This window comes from Myotis yumanensis, unplaced genomic scaffold, assembly GCF_028538775.1.
Source record: "Myotis yumanensis isolate MYYU_CA2020_CCGP unplaced genomic scaffold, mMyoYum1.0.hap1 SCAF_4, whole genome shotgun sequence".
Taxonomy (NCBI): domain Eukaryota; kingdom Metazoa; phylum Chordata; class Mammalia; order Chiroptera; family Vespertilionidae; genus Myotis; species Myotis yumanensis.
The window spans coordinates 93991742-94009242 of record NW_027223755.1 but is presented as its reverse complement, the minus strand read 5'-3'; the positions used below and the strand labels follow the sequence as shown (position 1 = coordinate 94009242).

General features: G+C 47.1%; 1 protein-coding gene across 2 annotated transcripts in view; it reads right to left on the bottom strand.

Moving 5' to 3' along the window:
- GRIN2A (glutamate ionotropic receptor NMDA type subunit 2A) overlaps positions 1-16979 on the bottom strand; it is a 392774-nt gene extending 375795 nt beyond the window's left edge. The window contains exons 1-3 of one of the 2 annotated variants that reach the window (XM_070412996.1): positions 16478-16979; positions 15711-15901; positions 13922-14353 (exon numbers count right to left, since the gene is read on the bottom strand). In XM_070412996.1, the coding sequence (XP_070269097.1) occupies positions 13922-14335 (414 nt within the window). In that variant the 5' untranslated portion in view covers positions 14336-14353; positions 15711-15901; positions 16478-16979. Of the gene's footprint in view, positions 1-13921; positions 14354-14470; positions 14660-15710; positions 15902-16477 lie in introns of those variants that run through there. The other variant, XM_070412997.1, reaches the window with a different exon arrangement.
- Between the last annotated feature and the right edge of the window lie 522 nt (positions 16980-17501).

The following is a 17501-nucleotide window of genomic DNA, read 5'->3' as shown; positions in this document are numbered from 1 at the left end:
CATCTAGAGAAAACAAAGAAGTGTGACTAAATTAAAATATATTCCACAGCAGGTACCATAAAATAGATGCAAATTAGAACAATGAGATTCTAGTAGAAAAGTTTTTGTTTCAAGTTCTGGCTGGAGTTAGGTGACTGGGGCACTTTAATACAGTTATGGGAAATGTCCAGGGTTCCAATCTTTCTGGACACCAATTAGAAGTATGTATCAAGAATCTTAAAGTTCTTGCCCTGACCAGTGTGGCTCAGCGGAGCATTGGCCTGCGGACTGAAGGGTCCCGGGTTCGGTTCTAGTCAAGGGCATGTACCTTGGTTGTGGGCACATCCCCGATGGGGAGTGTGCAAGAGGCAGCTGATCGATGTTTCTCTCTCATCGATGTTTCCAACTCTCTATCCCTCTCCCTTCCTTTCTGTAAAAAATCAATTAACATATATTTTTTTTAAAAAGAATCTTAAAATTCTTGATGTACAGTGAGTGGCCCAGTAATTTCAGCCACAGGATTCAATTCAACACCAATAATCTGTAATTCAGACATTTCATTATGAAGGGGTTCACTGAGGTGCTATTTTTTTAATATTTTTTATTGATTTCAGAGAGGAAGGGAGAGAGTGAGAGAGAAGCATCAATGATGAGAGAGAATCATTGATTGACTGTCTCTTGCATGCCCCCCAACTGGGGACCAAGCCCGAAACCCAGGCATGTGCTCTTGACCAGAATCGAACCTGGGACCCTTCAGTCCGCAGACTGATGCGCTATCCACTGAACCAAGCCAGCTAGGTGCTAAGGTAATTCATAATTACAAATGTGAAGCAATCTAAATTATCAAGTACTATTATCAAGTAAATAATGATGTTTCTATATCATAGAAAATGCAGCAGATAAAATGCTTACAAATAATTTGTAATGCTTCTGATAAATAAATTAAAAGCTATATGTGAAATTATATAATCAGTAGTATATATGTGTTTGTATATAAGGTATAGAAAATACTAGAAGGAAATATACTGAAATGTCACTAAAAATTGTCCATGGATGGTGATTTTTATTTTCTTTATACTTCTCTGAATCTCACTAACCTCCCAATGTGCACGCATGAGATTACTCTCATATTAGCTGAAGTTATTTTTTAACAGTCCTTAAAATTCTTATCTTTTTGCGATATATACTGATACATTTATTCTGACATTATACATATTTATACTGACACTTTAATAGATGAAATATAATGATGTCATGGATTTGATATAAAATGACCCCATGGTAGGGGTAAGGAGAGTGATGAAGTATATAAAACAGGAATAATAATTGTTGAAGCTGGGAACACGAGGACTCATCATACTATTCTCTCTACTTTTTTATGTGCTTGAAATTTTCCATGATTAAAGTCTTTCTCTGAATGCTGCCAAGTAGCATTCAAGTACTAATTAACCAAGACAAAACCACCAGCAATTAACTAACGTGTAATTTGACCATGAAGCTCAGGCTTCACCCAAAGCCCACCATTCCCAGATCCCATGGGTGGAAGCCATGCCCTTCACCTACCACCAGAGCCACAGCAAGCCTGTCATTTCATACCGCTTAACACCCTCTTCCTGTGGCTTTGGCTCTATTCACCAAAGTCAGCCAATACTACATTTCCTCAGCCCTACACATATCTTAGCTTGAAAACAATTCACCTGGCAAGTATGTGGGGGGTTTTTTCAGCCCTAGGACTACAGACAAGCAAGACAATGTGGATTTCAAATGCCACTCGGTCTTTTTGGCTAGAGTTTTCTAATTTGAAAGAGAGGAAACAGAGCAGGAGACATTCCACCGTTTGCAACAACAAAACAGAAATTGGCAAAAAGCTCAGCGTTTGGATTGTGAGACCTGCCTTCCAGAGGAAAATTCAGGAGCTATCCAAACAACACGTGAGCCCGGCAGCCTTGAGGAGCCTGTGAAGAGGGAAAGGCCCAGGTTGTAAACTGGCGTCTGGTCCTCCGTGAGCCAGCCTCCTCCACTCTGCAGCTCACCCTTCACTGAGCTGGATGCGACCTGCAGGGCAGGCACATAGAGGACAGCCTCTTCTAACTCAGGAGTTCTTGAATTCGACTCTAGAGCACAGCTCAGTAGGGCATCCTCTCTGACAAATTCCCACCCTCAGACCTCTGAATGAGGTGCCCTCCTCTATATTCCCACAGCCCTCCAAACCATCCGCACCATAGATGCATCACTCTAAGGCCGGTCTCCAACTAGGTTCTGAGTTACATCAAAGCAAGTATTTGGATGATAGATATACCTATAAAACATTTGGGCCCAGGGTACAGGCTCAATAAATGTTTGAAGAATGAACATATTAATAAACCAATAAATGCATGGATTCTAAGAAGGTCTATGAATGAGTTTCAGAGGGTCTATGAGCCCCCAAACTGAACATAATATGGAATGCATGCTTATGAAGGTGGTCCCTCTGGGGAGGGTCTGTTGCTTTAATCAGTGTATAAAATGATCATGACTCTCCCCCAAACCACCCCCAACTATCTTTAATTCCTTGGGTGAGAATGTGGGTCTAGTTTGAGATGCCAGAGCTTTTCAGAAGCGATCCTATATTCTAGAATGGGTCATTATTTTGTTTTGGGGAAATAGGCACAGTTGGGGAGCAACAGAAAATCATCCACCACTTTCAGGTCAGTGAGATTTAAAAGAGGAACAGGTCCTTGTCACATACCAACTTCAACCTAAATTACAAATGGGAACAAGCCACCATTCCTATTTAATTTTTTTTCTTTGAATGAGTAACATGGTCACCTCCGTGGAGAAGAACATGTGTCTGAGGGTTTGCTGTGCAGTATTGAGCAAATACCCTTACTCTAAATGCTATTAATTGGGGTTTGTTTGTTTTTTACTCTGCACATGATTAGCTCTTTCTAATAAATAAATAATTAGAAAGAACACAGCCATTTCTACTATACAGAACACTGTGAAATTTGAATGGAAAGACAAAGCATTTGGAAAGCAATTTCAGGTTCTGCTTTTCCCTGGAAGATGTGAGGGGCAAATTAGGGAAAGTAGATAAACAACAGAATAGTCCCCAGAGCATTTTCTGCCCTAAGCAAATGCTCAAACCACAGTCAGGTACAACAGACAAAAAAAAAAAAATAATCTGACAACTGAAAAGTCAGAGAGGGTTCAGTCTATCTCTTTAGAATATAAAAGGATGACTACAGTAAGATGGTCAAAAAATGTAAATGTACTTTAATAAGTAATCATGATGAACTGGATGCAACTGCAAATGCTTCCCATTTGGAGATCGGTGGCAATTATTCTAAACACCGTCTTCTGTAGATGTGCTTCTTGGCCAAAAACACTTCCACTAGTAAATATGATGCCGGCTGACCTACTTATGTTTATATTTATATATGTGTGTGAGAGTTGACATAGACCTACATAGGTTTTCTGCTTTTCAAATATCATCTACCCTTCAGGATGATGTAAAGTCCTTTGGGGATTTGAGGCGATGATGCAGGGCTCATAAATTCCTCCCCCATGCCAGGCAAATTTAAACTGAATCACTCATATACTTGCAGAAAGTGGGGATGTTGGTTTTCAGCCAAATCCAAGGGCCTAAAGTTCCAGGACTTGGAGACTGTAAAAAAATTGTTTTCAAGGATTTGAGAGGTATAGAGTCTCTGAGTTAAACAGGACCTCAGCACCTTAGCCGGTTTGGCTCCGTGGTTACAGTGTTGGCCAGCAGACCAAAAGGGTTGTAGGTTCAATTCCTGGTCAAGGGCATGTACCTTGATTGGTGCTCAATACCCGGTCCAGGTTGGGGAGGTGGGGGTGTGCGGGAAGCAACCAACTGATGTGTCTCTCTCACATCGATGGTTATCTATCTATCTATCTATCTATCTTTCTCTATCTCTCCCTCTTCCTCCTCCCTTCCGCTCTCTCTAGAAAAAAAAAAAATCCTTAGGTGAGGATTTTAAAAAAAAAAGGGACCTCAGAGGTGGCCCAATCCCGTCTGGCTAATATGAGTCCAACTCGCCAGCCTGTTCTTGACAGATAGGCAGTCACTCTCCACTCAGTCACATCTGACAGACATTTATTCTCCTATAAAACATCACAGGTTTCTATTAGAGACCAAACTTCCAAAGCTTATTTCCCATATCAAGCTGAAACTTTACTCCTTCTAATTTCATCCTCTGGCCTCAGTTTTGTCCCCAGAACAAAAGAATATTAAGGCTATCCCCTACCCGCCTATGGAGTAGTGAAACCTCTCTCTCACATTCTCGCTGAGATTTCTCTTCTCTGGGATAAACTTCCCTACGTATTTCTTCTGAGACTCTTACGTCATTGAGATCCCGCATAATCCTGAAGGCTCTTCCTCTGGACAAACTGCAATTTTTCAACATTCATCTTTCAGTATTAACCCCCACCCCACACCCGAAATAAGTCCAGTCTACAGGTAATGGTGTCATACCACTTGGCCACTGCTCCTACGCCCCTGCTAACAGAAGCAAATGTTGCTTCAGTGGCAATTATCGGTTCTTGGAGACAAATCCTGATTGTTATTCTCTACCAGTGATGCTCAAGGGGTGGCATGTGACTCGTGCTGGCCTATGAAATGTAAGGGAAGTCTACTCAAATGGAAGGATAGAGAGTCACGAAAAAAAGCTTCTTTTCTATCCTTTTTTCTTCCTGTTTTAAAGGCTGGCATGTGAAGATGTGATGGCCGGAAAGAAGCAGCCCTCTTGTGACCAAGAGGAACCAGCAGCTGAGGAAGGCAAAGTGAAAAGGACCTGACTCCTTGGTGGGTTATTGAGTCACCAAACTATACCTGGGGCTCCTTGTTAAACAAAAAAATCCTAAATAGCTTAATGGTTTAAGCCATTGTTGGTCAAATATTCTGTTACTTGCAGCAGAAAGCACTCTTGTCAATATAAAAAGGTATGCCCTAGTTGGTTGGCTCAGTGGACAGAGCGTTGGCCTCCGGACTGAAGGGTCCCGGGTTCAATTCCAGTCAAGGGCCCATCCCCAGTGGAAGGCGTGCAGAAGGCAGCTGACCAATGATTCTGTATCATCATTGATGTTTCTACCTCCCTCTCCTTTCCTCTCTGAAATATATATATATATATATATATATATAGAGAGAGAGAGAGAGAGAGAGAGAGAGAGAGGTATAATGGAGCTATCACCAATCCTAATTCAGACATTATCTTTCTAAAAATGTGGACTTCACTTTTTAAAAAGCCATATCACTACTTAGAATCTGAGGAGCATCTGCTCAATGCAAAACAATAAGCAAATAACAAATAAAAACCCCTGTGACTGGGGGGGGGGGGGGGGGGGAGTCACAATCACAAATGATTTACAGAGACCGTGCAGTTAGCATAAAAAGTGAATCTGGCTATATGTGAAATAACAGCGAGCGTGGAGGGCTCTAGTGAACTTGACAATGCTTGCCTCATCTAAAGACATTAAAATTCAAGCATTTTAAATACTGTGGTGGTAAATAAAATACTAATGCATCCATGAGCCAGATTCAGCAGGCACTTCACTAGTTCATGACCCTTGCAAAAGTCATTCTCAATTCTAGTTGGAAAGCCACATCTGCTTCCTGCAAGAGTGCAAATCCTCCTTAAACCCGCCAGGGCAGTCTGGAGTGTGGGCTCATCATTTCAATCTGCAAAGGCAGTTTTGAATTTTCATTCCATCACTCAACGTCTTAATCATTTTAGTTACAACCAAAATATTAACATCAAAATCGGTTGTCTCTCTTGAATCTAAGCCCCTTCCCTAAACTAACTGCATTCAGAATGATTCACTTGAAAGAGCAATAAAATAAAAGCAGAAGAATAATCCCCCAAAGACCTGGATTCTGGTTGTGTAACTAAAAAAAATCATTGCAAAAGTCAGGACCTTTATTTTCTCATCTGCACAAAGGGATTCTTTAATCATGTCCCTGGGGCTGCCAGGTTCCCCAGGCCATCGCTGAGTTACTTTATCCTTGGCAGAGATGAAATAAAAACTATATATGGTCACGCCCTAGATCCCTAAGCCCCGAGCAAGCATCTGATCCAATTGGTGGAATTATTTACTGCAAAGGTCACTGAGACAGTCTCCGCTTACAGACATTGGCCATAATTAGTCTTCAGTTTGCCATAAAGCTCATGGCAAGTGCAAAGAACTCAAAGGAAGCTTCTGGTAGTCCCAGTTACGAAAGTATGAGTCATTTTATGTTGGACTCCCCATTCCTAAGGGTTCTGTGGAATTCATTCCCAGCTTCCTGCAGGGGATTCCCTCTTCACCCTTCATCATTTTCCTCTGGTTACTAAAAAGTGCATGTACATTGGAGAAAAATAGAAACTACAAAATATAGACATATTACATAGAATTTCTGTAATAAGTATTTATTATTACAACTCACTCACTGTGCTACATACTTTACATCCATTATCTCATTTAAATCGCACAACTCTATGAAGTAGGTACTATTATTATTATTATATTAAAGATGAAGACACCGAGGCTCAGAGCCCTTAAGGAACTGGTCTATGATCACCCAGCAGATACGTGATGGGCTCTGAATTGAAACCCAGACACCCTAACTTGAGATCCAACTTATTAACCATGCTGCAATGACTTTTTTTAATTTTAAAAAAATTATGACAGCTATGAGTTTACCACCTAAAAACAACCACTGCTCACAGATACGTATGTTTCTCACCAGCCTTTTCTTGAAGGCCATCAATTTTTCAGAGCTGGAAGGGGACATAGAGATAATATCACTTCAAAGCCTCATTTCGCTGACTCATTTCATAGGTGTGTGCCAAGTCTCCTCTTCCTTCTAGTGGGAAGATAATTACTAGCCATCTTAGGGATTAACAGAAATTGGGGGGTTCCATACAAAAGGCCGTGTAGCGCTGCTGAGTAACAGCTCATCAGCAGGAAGTGGAAATTGCCCTTGTAACCCAGCAGCTCTGGAGTTCGGATGTGAGTGATGGGCCTTTCCATTAAACACTAAAGCTCATGGGAAGGGCAGACAAGCACATCAGAATGTTGGTACAGCTCACTCAGGAGAGCCTAAGGTTCAGACTCTTTGTCTAAGGGAGTGGTTCTCAACCTGGGGTCGCGACCCCTAAGACCATCGGAAAACACATATATAATTACATATTGTTTCTGTGATTAATCACTATGCTTTAATTATGTTCAATTTGTAACAATGAAAATACATCCTGCATATCAGATATTTACATTACGATTCATAACAGTGGCAAAATTATAGTTATGAAGTAGCAACGAAAATAATTGTATGGTTGGGGATCACCACAACATGAGGAACTGTATTAAAGGGTCGCGGCATTAGGAAGGTTGAGAACCACTGGTCTAAGGTTTTCTGGGATCTTCTGACTCGAGTGGTTGGTTGAGAAGGACTGAAGGTCTGTGGGCTTAAAAGGACAAAATACTACATTGGTGGCAGCAGTGAACACAGCATTGTGGCCACATGCACACTATGAATTAGCCACCAACCGAGGAGCAGCCTCTGGGAGGGAAGGAGATACCCAGGCAAGGCCTCCTAACAAAGAACAGCTATTTTCTCCACCTCCTACATCAAGGATCTCAAGCCCAATGCCTTCAGGACCAAGTCCACAGAACGAAGGGTGAAGTGGGCAAGTTGAGGACTAAAGAGAGAAGAGAAAGAGCGCCTGGGCTGTCTGAGGGGGAGGGGTGCTGTTTATCTCCAGCCCACTGTTGCCACGGGAAACATGGGCCCAGTGTGATCAGGCCTTCTGATTTTTTCAAAGAATCATGAAATTTGGATTTTTTTAAAAAATGTCATGTCTTTAAATGTTGGCAACTAACTTTAAAATGTTGGCAAGCAATTTAAATTTGAATAATAAGGAGGAGTGCCGGACAAAGGAAACACACCGGTTAATAACATAACCTCTCAATGACCCCACGGCCTTATCAGAAACCACCAACTCATTAAAAAAACAAGATTCTATTTGTCTCTTTCCACTCCCTTCTCTACTCATCCTCCTCCTTCACCCCTCCCCTCCCCACTCTACTTTGAGGAGCATTTTCCACCTGAGGCTACCAAGAAGATAAGCACTCCCCCCTTGAAATCCACCAGACCACAGTTACCAAGGGTCCGTGTGATTACCAATGACCCCCGGGGCCACTGGGAAACTTAGTCATGCCTCTCGGGTGATGCCTGTTGCTCCCGAATGAGTTATGTGAGGAGGAGTGGATGACTGCATCTGACATGCCTCATCACGTAGGCTAAATATAGGCCTCCCCGCTCCCAGGAACTACCCGATGCCTCCATTGCCTCCGCAGTAGGAGCTGAGTGAGCACCACCAACATTCTGATGTGCATGTCTGCCCTTTCCATGAGCTCTTAGTGTTTAATGGAAAGGCCCATCACTCACATCCGAACTCCAGAGCTGCCGGGTTACAAGGGCACTGACTTGCACCTCCTGCTGATGAGCTGTTACTCAGCAGCGCTACACGGCCTTTTGTCTGGAACCCCCCAATTTCTGTTACTCCCTAAGATGGCTAGTAATTATCTTCCCACTAGAGAGAAGAGGAGACTTGGCACACACCTATGAAATGAGTCAGCGTTTAGGGAACAAACACTGCATGGAAAGCCCTGAACCACAGGGCGGTAAGTTCGCCCAGAAACTGCAGCAAGCTGGCAACGGAACCAATGGCTTCGTTCATTCAATCAACAAACATATGCCAAGTAACAAATGCAAAGATCAAGGGCAGCACAGGTTGCCAGAAAGAACACAGATGTGGACTAGTAATTAAACTTACAAAAGGTAGAAAATAAGGAAGAATAGTTAAAATAATTATGGTATAAACAGAATACTCTGAAGCCACTTAAACTCATGTCTGAAAAGTCTACTTACTGATAAGGGAAAACTCCAAGAATATATAACCGAGTTTGAAAAAATAAAAGCAGGTTGTGAAATATAACTGAGTCAAAATCAGAATGAACACACTCAATAACCTCCCTCTTCTACTCCTAAAACATAGAATTTATAGATATTTTAAAATTTATATAGTAGTACTTGGAAATAAGCACAGAGAATCAGATGAAAAATAGAGAGGGTTCCCTAAAAATAAATGAACCAAAAGAAGGGACTCTACAATTTCAAGTAGAAATCAAAGCCACAAGGTCCATGGACGGATGGGTCCTTTATGAACCATGGGAGCAGAAGTCCCAACATCCACCAGGGGATGAGGGACAGAACCATGCTGCTCGTTATGAATGGGGTTGAAACATCTGCACCGTCCACCATGAGTCACAGCCAAAAAGCATGCTCCTGTCTGTGTCAAGGAGCCAAAATTAGGCCATCCACATGAGGCTGGGACCCAAGCTTGCACCATAGGGTATGCAGCGCAGGAAGACAGCTCTGACCTGAGCTGTTGATATGAGCTCTGATTTAAAAGCACACACCCTTACAGATATAGGGCAGGAGAATACATAAAACTGCCTTGCAAATAAGTTACAAACACAAATTAGGGAATATCTGAGGACATCCAATGATCAGACTCGCCCAATAGAAGAATTCATACCTGAAGAAACAAAGATGCTAGAACAATCAGAAAAGGACTTTATGACAAGTATTTTTTAAATCCTCAAAGAGACAGAGGTGGTATTTACATCCACAAGGTAAGAAGAGTTTTTTATAAATCAAAAAAAGTGAGAAGGCATGAAAAGAAACTAGCTATTTATCTTGGAAATAAAATAAACCATTGTTGAAATGAAAAACTTAGCAGACAGGCAAAACAATAGATCAGACACAAATGAAAAGAGCTGGTTAACTGGAGTATAAAATTGAAGAAACCTTCCCAGACATAGCACAGAGAAACAGAGAACTAGGGGGCAAAATGTTTAAGTTAATCTACATGGAGGATTGATGGAGTAGCTACGTATGAAGACAACAGAGATCATGTTGGAGAGGAAACATCCAAGAGATAATGGCTGAGATGTTTTTCCAGAATTAAAGAAAAACTGAATCTTCTGACAAAGAAAGCCACAAAGTGCAAAGTACAATAAAGGTAACCATATAGACAGTATAACCCTGAATTTATAACTAAATAAACACAGCTTGAAAGAAAATAGACCCAAGTGTCAACAGTGGTTACTCCTGATGATAGGATTTAGAGGGAGATTTTTATTTTCTTCTTTAAATTTTAATGCATTTTCTAGGTACTCTGCAATGAAAAGACATTTTTATAAACTGTGTAGAGAAGGAGTATTTGTTATTTCACATACACATAAACGTACTTAAAAAAAATATCTGTCCTCAGGGAACTTGCACTCTAGTGGAGGAGATGAGGAAATAACATCTAAAGCATTAACCCACATGGATAGATGTAGTTAACATCTGAGCCTTGCCCTTTCCCCTATGAAAGAGTTAGAAATAAGAGGGACAGGGAAGGAGGAGGTAAGGACACTGAGCAGAAACATACAGGACTGGTGCATATGCTTGATTTATAGGGGCTGCCACTGCAACTTCCATGTATTCCACTTGGACAGGATCAAAATAGCCAAACCAAGATGTGGTTAGAACGTATGTACATCAATCATTATTCCCACCTCTAACTTAATTATATCTCAAGACCACCCACAGATAGAAGCAGAAATTAACATCTTCACTGTAAATTCAATTAACACCACAAAAATCTGTCACTTGACACATTTCAATTACTATAAAACTTTCTATTTTTTTTTCAAGGGCCAAGTAGACTGAGGGAAAGGTAAAATGGTAGAAAGAGGTATTCAATGTAACTGATAATCAAAGTAAGTGCCATGGTTATCCACGGGAGCACTATCGCGTTATCAATTTCGAAGCGAAAACAGTTATGTTCTGGGCTTTACCAAGTGAATGTCATCACAGGCGGAAACAGGGAGGCCTTGTCAGAGGTTCAGACTTTGTGGCCATAAACACCACTGGCAAACCCGACCAAGCAAGGTGGTCTGTTTCTTCAGAGCCAAACAAACTGCATTCAGCATTCAGCATTCAGCTCCAAAAGAAACAGGTGGCAAAGGCACTAGCCAACTTGATGTGCTACTAGGCTGTTCATGTCTCAGACGATCTCTTTTTTTTTTTTTTTTTAACACATCCAGGTTTTTCAAAACACCACTCTCTAACCCAATCCTTCTCAACATCAGAAGCACATTCCATATGTGGGGCCCAACATGTACCCCAATATTATCCCTACTGACATATTTGATTCCCTGCCATCAAGACCAACTCAGAAAGCCCCAGCGATGAGGAATATACAATTTCCTTCACCATTTTTGAGTCAAGGGATCTTTTGTTCCTCTCTTCTCCGCCCCCTGTTAAATCTCTCTCTAATCTTGATTTCTCTGAAAATGTTCTTTCTCATCTCCCTCCTGGCATTTCCTGATTCCTTTTTTCTTTTAATCCTCACTCGAGAATATGGTTGTTGTTGTTTTTTTATTGATTTTTAGAGAGAGAGAGAAAACATCAATGTGAGAGAGAAATATTGATTGGTTGCCTCCCGTAAGGGCCCCGACCAGGATCCAACCTGCAACCTAGGTATGTGCCCTGACCGGGAATCGAACCTGCAATCTTTTGGTGTACCAGGTGACTCTCCAACCAACTGAGCCACCTGGCCAGGGCATCCCTTTTCTTCTTTACTCTCTTGTCCAATCCCCAGAAGGAATTTTCACTCCACAGGAGAGGAGGATGCTTCCACCCATAGCTCTTGGACTTCTCAAAACTCTCTTCCTTACACCCTGTTCAAGAGAGGAGCAGCTGCTGGTAGTAAGTCAGAGCCTGCCATTCACAGTGGGAAGGGTCACTGCCTATCAAGGGAGTGCTCAGCTATGAGCCCATTCCCTGATCCTGCTGCTGTGCCTGCAGTCGGATGTATGAGTCAGGAGAGAGCCTGAGCCACACACCTGCCAGCTCTGGCATCCCAGCCTGAGTGAGCCTCCAGCCACCTTCTCCAATTCAGCTTTTATCAGATTTCTCCACTGATTGTGCTGGGCCCTAGTCAATCCAGAAATGTCACTTTCAATATGACTATTGTTTTCTGTGTATTACTCCTTTGGTCAAAACTTCAGAAGGGAAGGGGTATTGGTGGTAATACTTAGATACTAAAATCCCTGCTGGAAACCGCTGTTCTCTTCCTTTTTAATATATTCATCGGAAGGCTGGTCGCTCCTGCTAGTCACTTATGTGCAAGCTCTGTGAGCTCTGATTTGCTGCACCTTTCCATGGCTCAGTACCTCCCATAAAATGAAATTCCTTGACCCCCCTGCAGATGGGATGACAAAGTTAAAGAATAGGCTTGACTTTGGTAGAATGTGAGATCTACAGCTTAGGACCAAAAAAACCAGAGATCTAGTTCCATCACCCACTGTGTGGTCTTGGCCCAGTCTTTAACTGCCTTACGCCTCAGTCACTTCATCGGAAAGTTGCAGGGTGTTCTCGTAGACTCTAAGTCCCTTTCCAGTTCTGAAATGGCCCATCCCTTCGTGGCAGGGCACAGCTGTTCCCTACTTTTTTCATGCCAGGAAAGAACCCCCAAACTGAGAAGTGGCTGGGAAAATGCTCAACCACACGTAGGAATTTTGCTAGGCTGCAAACCATTTTAAATGAATGTTTAATAAGATACTGCATCAGTTATGTACTTGGGCTGAATGTACTGCAGCCCAGGAGACCTGAAAGAATTAATACAGTTCCCAAAAGAGCTGGTGGGAATTGCTGAGGCAGAGGCAGAATCTGATTTGATGAATTGAATAGAAAAGTGCTTTGAGAGCATCAGAAGGAAAGCGCTATGACACATCTCCGCTCGCTCCATGAAGATGTCTCCTCCCACCTAAGGAACATACTCCAAGAAGGCCTCGGGGCTGGGGGCCATGGCACACAAGTACATTTACCCTTTCTTCCCCTTCCTGACTCCTTTTCGCTTGCTGGAGCTTAAAGAGAGGTACAATGCACCCACAACTCTAATCCTTCCTTTTTTTTCTCTCTCCTCTCTTAGCTTCTTCCTACTGTCTTCAGTCCTTCCACTTCGGGACAATTCTCAAACGAAGCCCTCCTAATATCTCACTCAAATCTCCAAGTCTCTCTCCCCTCTTCTCCCAACCAACGCTCCCATCTGGTCCACAGAAAGACCCTCCCTTTTCATCCTAAGCCAAGAAATTTGGACACACCTTTCTTCATTCTGACACTCTCAGACTTCAGTACCAAAACCCATCCTTGGGTGCTAACCCCTCCATCTGAGGGCATTGGAAACCCTTCCAGCTCCATCCCAGGAACAGGTAGGAAAGCGTCAGGCCTTCCATGCTCTGGGTCTGCGGTCAGTTCTCCTCTCCACTCACACCCACTCTGCTAGAGGAATACATTCTTGTGGCTGTTAGGGCTTCTCAAACTTTCCACCCTTCTTGGGGCCGCAGAAGCATGACGTTTCTCTGTTCTTTTGTGCTATACCTAAAAACTTTGCATTTTGTCCCACAGCACACCTATATTTAATCCTTTTTGAAATAGTTTTAGTGACCACAAGAGGGGAAAAATGGACATTTTCCACAAAGCAACCTGGTAACATTGATATTATAGGAATGTAAGCCATGTTGTTTCAAGTGGCCCCAGACTTGTATCTGTAAACTGCTTAGCAATCTCCAAGCGTTCCACCACCCTATCACACTTCTGTGTTTGCCGAGTTCTTCCTGGCACACCCAAAGTGCCTCTCTGAGTACCCCACTTTCAGACCCAAGACAAAAAGCATTTCCATTCATTTCTGGGCTGGAGAGGTGGGACCTGGTTCTCACCAGGGTCAGTGGCCACGACACCCTGTCATGGCAAGAAGATACCAGGGGCTCCCGAAGACCTTGGGTGGCTATACTATGACTAGCGCACTCCGGAGTCCTCGCAGACCATCGCTTCCGGCCTTACCTTATCAGCCATGATCATAGATGCGCCCCCGTGGATGCCCAGGATGGGGATGAAAGTCTGTGAGGAGATAAAATCCAGCATCTGGGCCACGGCCTCCTGGTCGGTGTCGTCCCCAAACACCAGGCCGTGGATGCGCGCCCCGGACATGAGGTCGCACACATGTGTGATGAGGCTCTTGGGGTCCGTGCGGTTCATCAGCAGTGCTACCACGTTCACGTCCAGGGGCAGCCCAGTCGCCTGCTCCGGACCCCACAGGTTTCGCAGTTCACGTTCCGTCACGTCGTGGCTGTGACCCAGCAGCACCGCGATGTTCAGCGCCGGGGTACCCTTCTCCGCCGCCGCACCCTGCGCCGGATGGCGCCAGACCAGAAGTGCCGGCAGCACCAGCAGGGTCCAATAGCCCAGTCTGCCCATAGTCGCCACTTATGGTCCCTGCAGGGTGGAGAGGGAGAGCCAGGGCTGCGGTGAGCCAGGGTTCCAGACCCCGCCCCTTGCTCTACCAGCCAGGTAGCGAGCCCACCCGCAGCGCAAGTTGCCCGAGTCACCTACTCCATTCCCGATCCCCGACGTCATCCACGTCACTAGACACATCGCCAACTCTATCCAACTCCAATCCGAACTAATTCTCCAACCCTGGCGGTAAATCCATCTTCTCCTCCACCCTCCTTCTCATGCCTCAGTCTCCATGCCCGACTCTGCCCACATCTCCCACCGAATCCACCAAGTTAGTTGCGGACCACCGCCCTTGAGCGTAGGCGCACAGAGCAAACCTGTCACCCACTCCTCTCCCACGCCGGCTAGAGCGGACCAAGTTACGGATCCCGCCCCCTGCTCACAAGGAGCGAAGTACAGATCAGCCGGGCGTGCGGAGGCGGCGTAGAGACTAGTAACCCGGCTCCAGCGCTCCGGCGAATTGACTGACCCCGCCCCCTGTGAACGCGCGGGACGCAGCGCAGACCTGGCTCCCTGCGGCACCCGCTGCGGACCCCATTCCTCTCGCGCAGGTACAACCCACGAGCTTGGGAGTGAGAACTCTCCCTTCTGCGCTCTAGTCTCCCGGGGCGCCTGAAGGAAGTTAGGGCCCGCCCCTCCTCCCGCTGAGGGGCCCTGAAGAAAGTGACCCCCAGGACCCGCCCCCTACACGCACGGGTTCACACACGTTCTCTTTCACGCGCGCTGTGTGCAATGCAGAATTCCGGAGAGGAGGTCGTCCGCGGGCCTGTGCGTGGGAGCTGGCAAAAAACGTGTGTGGGGCTAAAGGTAGGCTCCTAAGAAGCTCTCCGACCGACATAAACTGTACAGCCTCTCCCCAGGCTTTCCACTGCAGGTCCTGTTAGCAAGTCTTAGGTGCACGTGGGCAGGTGGGGATCCACTCGCTCATAGGCACGCGCGCATTTCTGCGCATAACCACAGGCCGCCGTAATGGTGCCAACGGCCATCCGGAGTCCGCACATGGACTCAGGAGGTGCACACATATACACCGCGCCAGGTACACAGGGGCGCGTGCCTGCAAATACCAGCACAGCCGTGCACGCGTGCACAGGCGCGCGCCCTGGGGCGGGCACTGCCAGAGCCTGGGGAAGTTGGGGAGAACTCGTACCGACCTCAGAGCTCTATGAGTGAGCACTGCGGTGCCGCAGCGCCCCCTGGTGCTCCTCTCTCGCCTAGCTACCGATACTCCCTCACCCGCTTTCTCTCTCCCTCTCCCTAGATCCTTCTCCCGCTCTCGCTTGGGTCGAGTCTTCCTCCTCCCCATCCCGCCAAGCCCAAGTCTCCCGCTGGGACGTACCTGTAGCCCGAGAAGGTCGAGGATGCAGTGGGGCGCGCTGCGCGCACGAGCATCTCGGCCGCCTCAGCAGCCACCGGGTTTAGCGGGTTTCCGCATGCTGCGGCCCCCGCGCGCTCCCCTGGCTGTCCCGCGCTGCCCGCATCGCCCCCACGGGGGGCGGCTATCCCAGCCGGAGGCTCTGCAGCAGGGCTCTACGAAGATGGGAAGAGACGGGTCAGCCCACGGGTCAGGAGAGCGGGACTGGGGTGGGGGTGTCGGGCTGCAGTCTGCAATGCTCACAGCCCCTATGTGTATACAGGGGGCTCGACAGGAGAGGGGGAGCTGAACCTCCGTGACCAAGACGCCCCCAGACCGGATCCTCAGACCCTGTGGTCCATATGGAGAGCTCCTCTCCAGAGCGCACAGGAGAATCCGGAGCCCCAATTTATCCACCCACGAGAAGCTAACAGGGCACCTCCGCCCTCACCCCCTACCACCTCCCCAGCGCCGGCTGCTGGGAGTTGTGCGGCCGGGAGCTGCTGAACGAGGGGTGGGGGGGCGGGCCTTGAGGTGGGTAGGGGTAGTAGGGGGGGTATGGCTGAGTTTGCGTTGAGCCGGCAGGAGGAGAAGGGAAGGGAAAAGGACTCGGGCTCCCGCGGTCCCAGATCCCCGAGGGAGGTGCGATCGTTCCCATACAACGACTCTCTTGCGGTTCCGCCGCCCACCTCTATCCAGGCCTTCCACCGTCCTCTTCCCAAAGGGGCCCTGCGTCCCGCGCCAGCACTCACCGCAGCCTCTCTCCACATAGTTCTCAGCAGTGGCCGCTCCTGGTCATCTCCAGGGCTGATGGCTGCAGCCGCGACTATCAGTGCTCATCCGGCCCCATGCTCCGGTTTAAGCCCTGGGCGCCTCCCTCAGAGAGCCAGAGCTCGGTTTCGTGCCCCACTCCCGACAGCAGCTTCCCAGTCCTCTGAGCGCGCCCGAGAGATGTCTCTGCAGCCCAGGCTCCGGGCTGGTGTGTGTGAGGACGAGTGTGTGTGAGAGTGAGTGTGGGAGCGCGCGCGCGCTTGTAACCGGGGATCCCCGCGGTCCGCGGCCGAAAGAGATGCGGGAGGGGGAGAAAGCTCCCTCCGGGCCCTTTGCTGCGGGGCCAGCTCCGGGCCAGGCGTTCAGCTCCCCACTTCGCGGCGGGAGTCCCGAGAGCGCCTGATCACCCTGGTTCACAGCACTGGGAAAACCGAGCTCCCAGGGCGTGCTTCTGCTGCGGTCGCCTGGGAAAAAGAGGAGGAGGAAGACAGGGGCGCCTCCACGCCAACTTAGGGACTTGTTCCCAGTCGGTGAGACGCAGCAGCCCCCGCGAAAGCCGGAGAGGGTTGGAGCTTCGTCGGGCGAAGGCGTCTCCCGCCCGCAGCCGCTCTCCCCGGAGGCGGGCCGAGACAGACCCCGCAGTCCCTTGGCGGCGGCGCGGAGCGCTGCCACCCGCTCCCAGAGCGCACGCTGGCGACAAGGCCAGGATAGGTGGCTGGCTGACAGCGGGGGCGCCTGCGGTGGCGCGCGCCGCTATCCGTGGTGCTGAAACCACGCTCTACGCCCGCTCCTGGTCGTCTGGTGCGGCTGAAGAATCAATTATTCAGAGCTCCTCCGCTACAGCTTCTTCCTCCCCCGGTGCCTTGCGCTGAGTACAGCAATCCCCCCTCCACGCACAGACGTTCTCTCTCTCTCTCTCTCTCTCTCTCTCTCTCTCTCTCTCTCTCTCTCTCAATTTGTTCCAATGCTTCTCCCTATGCCTTGCCACCCACCCCCGTGCGGGAA